Here is a 13021-nt window from a genome sequence, read left to right as displayed (position 1 = left end):
AGAAATTTCATTTGCCTCATGCAATTTGAAGAAAAGAATACAAAACATTATCATTACCTCAAGATTTACATATTGGAAACTTAACAAGTCATTCACATGCCAGCAAGCAAAAGTGGGGTATTCTTGGGATTTGAAAAGCTGACTGCAGGATTTTGAGAAGTTAGCCTTTTTTTTTTTTTGGAAAGTATACATGTTCTGAACAGTGGATAGCTTGAGTTGGAGTTGGAATAAAGTTGAGTTTTCGATAGCCACTGTCTGCTTTCCACAAAGCATGCATGCCATTGGAAATTATGAAGTTGCCTGTTTCTTGCAACGGTCAGTAATGGCAAAGGAAATGCTTATCTTCAGCTATTCCTTTGACTTTCCCACCAGTCTCTTTCTTAGACAATTTACAAATTGACCATTTCAAAAGAAATCAACTGTCCAAATATTGTTTTTATTGTATTTCAAATGTTATTTCAATCTCTACAAACGATGTTGTTGCTATTCCACATTTAATTCAATCAAGTCAATATTGGCATTATTTGTTGAAAACAATGGTTTGGCTCTATGTTATTAACTTTTTCAACTGAATCTCATAAATAGGTTTGTAAACACAATAGCACACATCAACTTTTGGAGGAGGCCAGCAATTTTAATTCTTTCTCCTTAAAGTTTTACTAAAATCATCCTAGAATAATGAATTCAGTATTTTAAAAGTGTGGTTTTGAAGCATTGGTAAACAGGTATTGCTCCTATATTTTCTACCCCTCCTTGCCTCCGACTCTTAATGATATCATTTTAAAGGAGCAACCAGGGAAATTTGAAATAACATCTTTCTCACTGCATTTAAGTTGTCTGATGGTCTAACTTTTTATTTCTAACAATTCTTATGAAAAATAATAGGACTCTTTTGAGAGCTAAAGGTTGATTATTCTTTTGGAAATTAACATATTTATTATTCAATTATTGTTACTCACTTTTTAATATTCTCATATTCTTAAATTTAGCCTTATTTATTTATTTTAATAACTGTACTTTAACCAGTATTCTTTGGAGGAAGAGAAAATTATTTGTTTCTCTTCTGTTTTTCATGCTTTTCCTTACTTGACAAAATTCATTCTATTTTAGGTTCTCTGCTTTTCTAACATCCTGCTTTCTTATCTTAGAGCTTACTTACATTCCATTATCTATGAAGAAAGTATTTTGCAACATAAAAAACAACATGTGTTTATATAAAACCTTATTTGAAAAATCTGTAAGTATTAGGGTGGCTTAAATGTGTATAGGCAAGTTCACTGGGAGTTAATATATGTTTTCAAAATTACATTGTTTTCATACTTTGAAAAAGAAAATGAGAAACATCTCATTATAGAGCTTTCAAAGACAACTTATTTTTCTATTTTGGATTTCCACAGATACAGTTGGATGATGGCATTGTTTCTTATCCTTAAATGTAGGCATCTGTCCTACATTTTCATCAATAACACTCAAATTGGAACCAATCCACTATAATCTGATATCCTAGGATTCCTCAACCTAGTTCTTCATTCTCTTTGAACTTTATTTTCTAACATCTGTGTCATGAAGAGAATGATTTGGATGAGGATTAGTCAGTTTAGGCCATTTTCTGTTTTGGAAATAGTGGATATGCATTATAAGTGAATTCTTGTAGGAAAGAATTAGAGAGGTTAGAAAAATTATATTCTCATTATGGACAAATTTTACCATTGTAACCCTTGTAAAATTCTAATTATAGATAAGTTTAGTATATAAAATTGAACAAAATAATTTATTGAATTCTTGTTTCTGAATTATTAAATTAGGATATTCTAACCTATTTATTTTTTAAAAAAATTTTATTTCCTTATTAATGAGAGACAAACACAGAGAGAGAGAGAGAGAGAGGCAGAGACATGGACAGATGGAGAAGTAGGCTCCATGCAGGGAGCCCTATGTGGGACTCAATCCCGGGACCCTGGGATCATGCCCTGAGCCAAAGGCAGATGCTAATCCACTGAGTCACCCAGGAGTCCCTTCTAACCTATTCCTTACCTCATAACAAATAAATATAGAGAATATGAGATTACCGGTGCAAAGCAATTTTGGCTTTGGAAGGTGCTATATGCCATGATGTATTATTATAATTAATTCATCACTATAGATCAGGGACAGTGAAACTTGCTTCCCTCAACCACTTCTATTGCAGTCTTGTTTCTTGACATTGCACTTAAAGCATAATTCTTTCTTGCAGAAATCAGATTACAGAGGGTAATCAATTCCTTCTAATTCCCACATAAGACCTCTAATAAAATATACAGAAATTTTTTTAAGGACTGTTATTAGTCTGAGTAGTCATTACACACACTTCTGATAGAATAAGTTATTGCCTCTAGTATATCTTGAGGGCTGATGTCATGAGGTCTCTTTACATTGATTTTCACTTGACCTCAGAAATTAAAGAACCTAAGCAAAAACTTGACATGAAAATAGTTTTTTGGTGGGAGAAAGCTACTCAACCAACTGTGTAGTGTTTTACTCCTTATTTTCCCAACCAAATGAATCACAAAGGGCTACATTCCTCCAGACACATTTGTCATGTATGTTTCCTTTTTTTTTTCAGTTTAGTTTTGGACATATACTTGGTATTCAAATTAGTAAATTGAAAGAATGAAATAAATGTCAAATGTTCTATAATACAGTTCCTTTCAACATCAGTCTATTTTCTCCCTTCTAGAGTAGTAGTAGCATATTTGCCTTGCCATTAGTGGGCTCTGTCTTTCCTCAATGTAAGCCTTTTTATTTCCTCTCTCTTTTTCTTATACTCCTTCTTCTCTTCCTTGATTTATATCCCTTTCTTTTCCATTCCTGACTAACATGTCCAACCTCCTAACCTTTTTTCACTTTTCTTTTTCTCACCCTTTGCTGTTGCACTTTTTCCATTTCTACTTTTTCTGTTATTTTGACTATACTCCAGCATCCCCTGGAGGTGGTGTATCTGAAGTGTCACTGCACTTCTGCAGTGGTGGATGAGATTTTAACTAGCCTAGATTAGCAGGATATCCAGGAACAAAGGAGTTTCATGGTCTTTTGAAATGGGCTTCTAAACTGTATTAGCAATGATGTGATGGGGAAAGGTGATTTAGTTAATGTAGAGAAATTTGTAATAGAAACTTATTTAACACAGATGCACTTGTCTTGGTTAGATGCTCTTAGTTGTAGCAAGAGGTTTATGTAAAAGAAAACAGAGGCAAATCTGTATCTGCTCCTTTTATAGTATGCTCAGTAGTGTTCTCTGGTTCTGATATATCAATATAAATATTTTTAGTCTAAAATAAATGAAAATTCACCCAATAGTCCAGAATCTACTGTTCCATAATAAGAGATAACTATAGAGAATTTTGTTTCCTACTATGGGAAGGAATCTGATTCTCAACCTGTGACTGCATTCTCTGACTTGGGTGTCAGATCCATCATGAGTGCTCTGGTTAGGCTCTTTCATCTGCTTGTGACTTCTTATGACATTTTGCTTTAGAATGTATACATCGATTTTAGTGATTCCCAGTCTTTGTTTATAGGTATTCCAGAGTACCTTCAATAATCTCAGGAGAAATGCTCTGAATACAGTTACTGAATGCTCTTCACTTAGTTACTTGTAGGAAATAAATATATTAAGCTGACTTTGGTAATAGTTATAGGATTATTGTAGGTGAAGTAAAAATCATTAAGCAATAAGAATTAAGACAATTATTTTGTTTATTTATTGGAAACATCACTGCAATACTGTATCATGGAATATTGGAACTTGAAGTAACCCTGCAGATGGTTGTGTCAAAACTTTTTATTTAATGGAAGAAACAAACAAATATCTGAGAATGAAAATCAATGCCTAATTACACATGAGAAATAGCAAAACTTTAGCTGTAATCCCAGTATCCTTATCCCAAGTCCAGGAATCTTCGGCCTTTCTTCTGAGTCTTTCAACTTAAATCATTTCTCAGAAGATATGGTTGAAGTCTATAATTTCTGAGCCATTGTTAAGATCCAATATTCTACCAGCTGTGAAATTTCCCTTTCCCAGTTCTCTGAATGTCTTCATGCTTGATTCTTCTGAATTTCCATTTAGGAAACCTTTGTCTTTGTCTTCCAGGGACAAGAATAGAACTAAAATCTTTAGAAATTTAGAAAGGACATTCTAAAAAAATACATTAATGTAGGTCTTACCATAATAAATAGCAGAGTTTTAATCAAACAGAATTCACTGCAAATGCCAGGTAGCCCATTGTAGTGGTGTCAGTGGACAAAATTACTTGAACTCAAACCAAACACTGGGAATATAAATAACCCAGACTTTGGGAATTGATGTTTTGGACTATAGAGACCGTGTCTATACCTCTATGCAAGGCATATTACTGGAAATCTGGAAATTCCTGAAGGCGTGGAAGATGAGGAAGGGGAGAGCTAAAAAAAAAAAAAAAACAAAAAAAAAAAACAAAGATGAGTGAAGAACATGAAAAGCAAGGTTGAGAAGTCACAAAATATCTATCATCTATAAATAATTTGGGATCTTGTATTTTTACAAAATAACAAGTTCAACACTAGGTGAAAAATTGTGATATTCACAAGCTGTGCTGCTTCCCTTAGCAAACTAGATGCTAATAATAATAGACACTTGACTTAATTGTTATATCAACACTTCCCAATCATTCTCACAACATGGGTATCAAAATAAATGATAGAGTGCTTGGGGTGCTCAGTCAGTTAAATGTCTAACTCTTGGTTTCAGCTTAAGTTATGATCTTGCGGTCCTGAAATAAAGCCTCTCATTGGGCTCTGCACTCAGTAGGGAGTTTGCTGGAGATCCTCTCTCTCCCTCTCTCTGTCTACTCCCCAGCTTGTGTTCTGTCACTCAAATAAATAAGTGAATCTTTAAAAAGAAATAGATAAATACATACATACTAGTCATGTGGCAAACTGGTGGCTGTTGACAACCAGATCAACTCCCTGCTGGCTGTAGTCAGTGTGGGTGCCACAGACCAATCCAGAGCTAAGAGGGTCAATATGTGGTTGTACCCGATTGGAGGCTCTATAGAAAGCCACATCACAGTAAAGGGAGGATCCTATTCAAATTGACTGAGCATCTCACTGAGGAAATTTTGTATTTATTGGAGACATAAGAATTATTCTTCAAGAATAATTAGTTTTTAAATAGCATTCTAAATGGCTAGAAACATGTGTGTGTTTTAATCTGTAATGTAGAGGATGTGAGACTTAAGGTCTAGGCCTAATACATTTGTGAGGATTAGAGATCATGATAGGAATGTGCCCATCACCAGGTGTAGTGCATACAAAGCATTCTATCACGATATTTGTTATCATTATTATTATTGCTATTATTTCATTAGTAATACTTAAGTTGTCCACCTCCCCAAACAAGACCACCGTTTTATTTACTCTCTAGATAAATAAAATGAATTTCATTTTTAGAAACTTCTATTTATTTCACATTTAAGTTTATTAATATATTTATGCAAAGTAATTTTAGAAAATGTATGACTTCTCTTTTACTTCATCTCTTATTCATTTTTCTTTCCTTCCCCTTTCACTCTCTCTTTATTTCCATTAATACATTCTTCTCTTCTATTTTCCTGTCTCTTTATCATGTCTCCTTTATTTCGTACTGAATTTCAATTCCTTCTCCACTAATCACTAAATAAATAATTATAAAAAACACTTAACCTCTGTCAAATGCATATTTTTACATAATTTTATTCAAACAAAATAGGCCAGTGACATGAGAGAGAGAAATTTTTAGTTTGGCCTAGCTTCTTTTAAATATATTGTTTTCATTTTATTTTTTATTTTTTTTATAAATTTATTTTTTATTGGTGTTCAATTTGCCAAGATATAGAATAACACCCACTGCTCATCTCGTCAAGTGCCCACCTCAGTGCCCGTCACCCAGTCACCCCCACCTCTGGCCCACCTCCCCTTCCACCACCCCTAGTTCGTTTCCCAGAGTTAGGAGTCTTCATGTTCTGTCACCCTTTCTGATATTTCCCACTCATTTTTTCTCCTTTCCCCTTTATTCCCTTTCACTATTTTTTATATTCCCCAAATGAATGAGACCATATAATGTTTGTCCACCATTTGCTTCGACGTGGATGGAACTGGAGGGTATTATGCTGAGTGAAATAAGTCAATCAGAGAAGGACAAACATTGTTTTCATTTTAAATTTAAATGAGCCTTGGACAGCCTTGGGTGGCTCAGTGGTTTAGCGCCGCCTGGGCCCAGGGCCTGATCCTGGAGACCCACATCAGGCTCCCTGCATGGAGCCTGCTTCTCCCTTGGCCTGTGTCTCTGCCTCTCTCTCTCTTTCTCTCTGTCGCTCATGAATAAATAAATAAAATATTTAAAAATAAATAAATAAATGAGCCTTACTTTTACTCCTAGGCCACATTTCTTTTATAATTATTCTAGAATGATGCCAGGATAAGGTAAGTAGTTCAATGACAAAATTTCAAGAAATAATTACACTCTTACTTGAGAAAAGAATTCATACTCTAGAAAGATGGGTTTTGGTTGACCTTCCTTATAATGCAGAAAGTAAACCTTGTAAATTTAGATTAATTGCTAACCTGGGGATTCCTCCTGCAAGATGCTGAAATCCATTATTAATTAAAAATATTCTGTCCTAGCCCCACCTCCATTTCCAAGCATTTAAGAAGTCTTATTTTCCACTGTTTCCCTACTAAGGCTTGGACTCCGCTATTCTGAGGTAGGACCTTAGATTTTCATGGAAACCAAATAATATATTCCCCCCAGAGAGTGAGATACTTTCTTTAGGCATCACTCTGTGACGATTAGAAAGTCTCCTCAAGATTAAAAATGATGAATTTATGCATTCACTTTTTTTACAATTAGATTATTGGAAAAGGGATATTTTAGTTTAAAATATGGGACACTAAGGGGAACCTGGTATAGTTTGTAAGGATGTGCATGGATTCACTGAAGAGGAAAGGGCTTAAAAGAGCTGACTGGTTGAAAGAAGGTGCTTAGTATTTATTATGAGGAGTTTTCAGGCATTAATGTGTAGGTGTCAAATATAAGTTACCCAGGGAGAAGCATGGATTTCCCTCTGAATATTTTTAAGACAAGGATTACCTTCTTTATAAGTAGATAGGTATAGTTGAAGTCTTTCTGCATGCTTGGGACAAAGCTGAGATATGTTCATTGTCTGCCAGGAGCAGCCACAAGGAGAGACAGAGGCAAGGCTCAGAAAAAAAAAAAAAAAGAAAAAGAAAAGAAAGAAGAAAAGAAAAGAAAAGAAAAGAAAAAAAAGAAAAGAAAAGAAAAGAAAAGAAAGAAGAAAGAAAGAAAGAAAAAGAAAGAAAGAAAGAAGAAAAAAGAAAGAAGAAAGAAAGAAAGAAAGAAAGAAAGAAAGAAAGAAAGAAAGAAAGAAAGAAAAGAAAAAAAGAAAGAAAGAAAGAAAGAAAGAAAAAAGCTATATTATACTTACAGGTCTTAGAGACAGGAAGCATGGCACAACACCAAGAGCTAAATGGAAAAATTACCAAGATGGTCAGGAGGCAGAAGGCAGGAGTGAGGCCATAGCTTTTATTGGGGGTTTCTCCTGGAAAGATAAGACAAGATATGGGAAACAGGTTAGGATTGGCTCCTTTAGGTAATTTTGTCTGGCTTTACTGTGATCTCTAGTTGCCTGGTACCTAGCTCTGGAATGATTAAGGCAGAGAAGTATTTCCTCTAAGGGTGCACATGCCAGATAGAGGAGGTCTGGGTCTGAATAGGTTAGTTTTCATATCAAAGACATGGCTCTAGCTGAGCCTTTTGCTATCTCTGAAAATTTGGCTAGCCCTGGAAGTGGCAGACCTTCCATGGTTAGAAAGGTTTTTAAGATGGACAAAACATTATAACATGCAGAAAACTGAAAATATATGCATACAGGGTATCAGAAAGGATTGTTCCAAAACTTCTCATTCTTAGACAGCACTTCTTCCTGATAAAATATTGCCTAATTTCACTTGGAATTCTCTTCTTTCAAGAAGCTATGAAGGTTACAAATTACCTGGGTTTCTGTGGCTTTTCCCAGAACAACTGCAGGTCTGTTGTCTTGAAATGTGACACTTCTACCAACTGGCACCCTACACACAGCTCCTCCTACATCTCTTTACTTTCTTTCATTTAGAAGACCACAGGCAGGATCAACACCCCTTACAAAGCTCACTCTTCCTTTCCACACTTTGACTGGATCTCCTCCACTCCCATGTCCTAGCAAGGCTGGGTAGTTAATACTGAACAGTCTATGGGTCAGGGTATTCTGTGACTCAAACAGCAGAAAGGCCTGAGTCTGAGGTCATGCACATATTTTTTTCTTTCTTAGAAAAAAAGAAAACCAAACCAAAAACTTAAATTTGGGAGGAGAATGGGAAAAAAAAAAAAAAGCCAGGAGCCTTGAATAGAGAAAAATGGTAGTAGAGGAAAGTTTACTTTCCTTGCATTTGTAAATAAGCCAAATAACACATTACCTTAAGCAAGAATGTGAACAATGATATAAATTAGATCCTAGGAGCTGATGTAAACAGAAGTTAATCGTTAAAAAATCATTGTAGATATTATCACTGCTTAATTGCCATTCCAAATATCCTACAATACAAATTAATCATGCACTTTGACCATGTGTCACATTAGTTTTTATATATTTGATTCATTGACAAAGTAAACATATGTTCCTTTGTGCTGTCTCTTAATGTGCTACTCCCTTAGCAGGGTCTGTTCCCTATATACACATTCTTTCTTCTCTTTCTGTGCCACACACACACACACACACACACACACACGCAACCTAGATCCATTTTTTTAATGCAATGAGTCTACTGTTAATTTTTGAAATAAAAAATTTGATTTAGAATTATCTTTCAAAAAAATAAATAAAATTATATCTTTCCCTCAACTTTCATAATCTATTTTTCTAGAATATACACTAAGAAAGGATCCAAATGTTAAAAAAATTTTCATTCCTTCATCAAGGAAATTTGAAGCAATAAGAGTGATTTACATCTATGTAAATCTCTGTAGAGTCTAGTATAGTGTTCCTATAAAATAAAATAATGTGGCCCATATTTTGATTCAAAAGTAATTAGTTATTTTCTTAGGCAATTTTCAGATTGTTTGGTCATATTCTTTGCTATATCAGTTCTTCACTGTACTTTTAAAGGGATGATTGGGAGCTGATTTGATATTCTTAGTAAATGAAATAGAAAATCCTCAATGTACCTCAAAGTGAAAAAATGATGGTTGGTCAAGATAAAATTATTGCCTGCTAGCAAGAATATTTTAATATCCAACCAGTTATTGTGGAGACCTATAAACACAATTTCAGTTATAATATCTCAAATTCTCTCTTTGTATACAAGTCAGACCTGTGCCTGTCACAAGAAAATCTTTTGCATATTAAAGAAAGCAGAAGTAGCTTTCTTTTTAATTTTTTTTAGTTTCTGATGTAATGTTCAAAAATTCCTCAGTTGCCTATAACACCCAGTGCTCACTTCATGTGCCATCCTCAATGCCCATCACCCAGTTACCCCATCCCCCCATCCACCTCCCCTCCAGTGACCCACAGTTTGTTTCCCAGAGTTAAGAGTCTTTCATGGTTTGTCTACCTTTCTGATTTCTTCCCATTGAATTTCCCCTCCTTTCCCCTGTGACCCTTTGTGCCGTTTCTTATATTCCTCATATGAGTGAAACCATATAATAAATATCTTTCTCCAATTGACTTAATTCACTTAGAATAATACTCTCCAGTTCCATCCATGTGAATGTAGATGGTAAGATTTCATTCATTCCTTCTGATAGCTGAGTAATATTCCATTTTATATGCCACATATTCTTTGTGCATTCATCTGTCGATGGAAATCTCACTTCCTTCCACAGCTTGGCTTTTGTGGACCTTAAAAGTCACTGATTTTCATCTAATTTGTTGAGAGTTAGAGTTGATATTCAGGTATGATTTATTGATTATCCAGACATTTGTTTTTATCCTGCTTAGCTGATAAGGTATAATAAATGTAAATTCAACACAGAATATATTTTATATTTCCCCTCTGGATCTCACTTATTTATTTTGAAAATTACTCATTGTATAAATCCATCTTTGATGAACATTTAGAAAGAAAAATAAGTCTCTCTATTGTTCTGATTGGTTTTAGTTTCACATAAAAGGATAATTATTCCTTTTCAATGCTTCAGAGACTACATTCATTGTTCATTATTATGGAACAAAAAATATCTGGGTATCTTTGCAGTATTTGTAGCCAACATATTTCATAGAAATAAAGCTCTTTAATAATTCTGTCACTGAAAAGGAGAAGAGAAACAATACAATACAATAATAATAATAAACTAATTCCTCAATATCCATGAACATATTCAAAAGATGCACATTTACATTCCTCAAGAATAAAAAGTATGAGAATTGATTCCATCTAGTTCAAGGGAGTTTTAACAGTATTGTATCTTTTTCCTTTTAAATTCAGAAACCATTTTCCCATCTGGAGTTATCTTTACTTATAAATATGAAGGACCAGTAAGACAGTACAAAAATAAATGTTAAGGAATGAAAAAAAAACTAACAATGGATTCCTAAGATAATATAACATTTTAATAGAATCAAAATGCCTCCCTATCAGAAAAGCTATGTTAATGTTTTGGCTGACCAATAATTTAAGAAAAGTTTAGGTCACCGTAGAATAAAATGATCCAGCATTAAGTCCTAAAATTTCAACCTACTCCACAGTGGCAACCAAAAAGCCTGCCTAGATGAACTTGAACCCTGCCTTGTGGAATGGCTATCCTCATTAGAGAGTTATCATCCCAAATTATCCCATAAGAACAGAAACCGAACTGTTTAAAATTCATATATCAAAAAAGGCAAACTTCTTTTGCAGCACACCTCACAATAGCAGAGCAGACTCTGATCCTCAATTTAAGTTAGTAGCGTTTCTCTGCTAACCCCTAATGTTGCAACCATTCAAAAAGCTGTTTACGAATAACGGCAACCCCAGGATGCCTGGGTAGCTCAGTTGGTTAAGTGTCTGACTCTTGATTTCAGCTCAGGTGATGATCTCAGGGGTGTCAGATCAAGCCCCACATTAGACTGTATACTGCGTATGGAACCTGCTTGTGATTTTCTCTCCTTCTCTCTCTCTCTCTCTCTCTCCTTCTGCCTGTCCCTCCATCTCTCTCTCAACAATAATAAATAATAATAACAATAACAACAAAAACAGCCCCAAATACTAAATTTATTAGATTTATTGGGTCCATGTTTATTTTCTATCAATTTATGAAATCATAAATGTATATGTATGGTTTTAACAATGTAATCATCTTAAGAGCAGAGAACAACTTAAATTCAATCAACCTTTGAATATTGGTTGCAAGCATCATGGAGGGGAGGGCACAGTTATCAACCTCAGGAAATATTTCATCTAAAGTAATAAGATTATGAAGATTATAAAGAAGTAGTTCAAAATAAAATAAAGCAAATTCTGAAAGTGAGTCTGTATGAAATATTATATTTACATCACATGTCCAGCCTACAGAAATATACACCAACAATAACCCTTCACAGATAATGAAAGTGTTAATTTATAGATTAATTTATCTGTCCAATATCACATGACCATTAATATTGAAACTAGAATTCACAATGATTCTGATGTGTATATTCTGTCCTTTATCCCATGTTGCTTCTGATACATTATACATGGTGGGCTCTGCCTAAATATAGATTATTAATTAACTCAGCAACATTTTGCCTTTGGAGCCCTAGGAGCTACCATGTGACATGAGCATGGAGGCCATTCTCCAGAACTCCACTGATTTTATCCTTCTGGGCCTTATCACCCATCCTGCATTTCCTGGGATTATCTTTGCAGTGGTTTTCTCCATTTTTTTGGTGGCTGTCACAGCCAATGTGGTCATGATTCTACTCATCCATGTTGACTCTCGCCTCCATACACCCATGTACTTTTTACTCAGCCAGCTTTCCATCATGGACACTGTTTACATTTGCATCACTGTTCCCAAGATGCTTCAAGACCTTCTGTCCAAGGAAAAGATGATCTCCTTCTTGGGATGTTCCCTTCAGATCTTCCTCTACCTGACTCTAATTGGAGGTGAATTTTTCCTGCTAGGCCTCATGGCCTATGACCGGTATGTAGCTGTGTGCAAACCCCTGAGATACCCTCTCCTCATGAACCGCAGAATTTGCTTATTCATGGTGGTGGGTTCCTGGGTTGGTGGGTCCTTAGATGGATTCATGCTGACACCCTTTACTATGAGTTTCCCCTACTGTGGGTCCCGAGAAATCAATCACTTTTTCTGTGAAATCCCAGCAGTACTGAAACTGTCATGTGTTGACACATCACTCTATGAGACTCTGATGTATGCCTGCTGTGTGCTAATGCTGCTCATTCCCATATCCATTATCTCTATTTCCTATACACACATCCTACTCACTGTCCATCGAATGAACTCTGCTGAGGGCCGGCATAAAGCCTTTGCTACCTGTTCTTCCCACATTATGGTGGTGAGCATTTTCTATGGAGCAGCCTTCTACACTAATGTGCTGCCCCATTCCTACCACACACCAGAGAAAGACAAGGTTGTATCCGCCTTCTATACCATCCTCACCCCAATGCTCAACCCACTCATCTACAGCTTGAGAAACAAAGATGTGGCCACAGCTCTAAGAAAAGTGCTGGGGAGATGCCCCTCTTCTCAGAGAATAAGAGTGGTGGATTTGTCCAGGAAATACTAGAGGGGGCCAAGTACAAACATTGTTTGTGCTTTGACAACTGGCACACAGTTATTCCAGAAAATATGCTTTTGAACCTGAAAAAATATTTACTGTGATTTTAATAATCCAGAATTATCAATAGGCAAAATCATCCCTTTCCAACCAACATTTTGGAACAAGAGTTGTAGCCTATAAGAAACATAATTAGCCAATTTGGTAGTCTG

At 35.2% G+C, this 13021-nt stretch overlaps 1 protein-coding gene across 1 annotated transcript; it reads left to right on the top strand.

Annotated features, from left to right (window-relative positions):
• Nucleotides 1-11843: 11843 nt before the first annotated feature.
• On the top strand, nt 11844-12818 carry LOC144289195 (olfactory receptor 2T2). Its single transcript, XM_077857431.1, has one exon. It carries the CDS (start codon nt 11844-11846, stop codon nt 12816-12818), a length of 975 nt encoding a protein of 324 aa, XP_077713557.1.
• The last annotated feature ends 203 nt before the right edge of the window (nt 12819-13021 follow it).

Source organism: Canis aureus, chromosome 18 (genome assembly GCF_053574225.1).
Source record: "Canis aureus isolate CA01 chromosome 18, VMU_Caureus_v.1.0, whole genome shotgun sequence".
NCBI lineage: Eukaryota > Metazoa > Chordata > Mammalia > Carnivora > Canidae > Canis > Canis aureus.
Note: the sequence above shows the minus strand (reverse complement) of the source record. Positions and strands in the feature narration are given on the sequence as shown.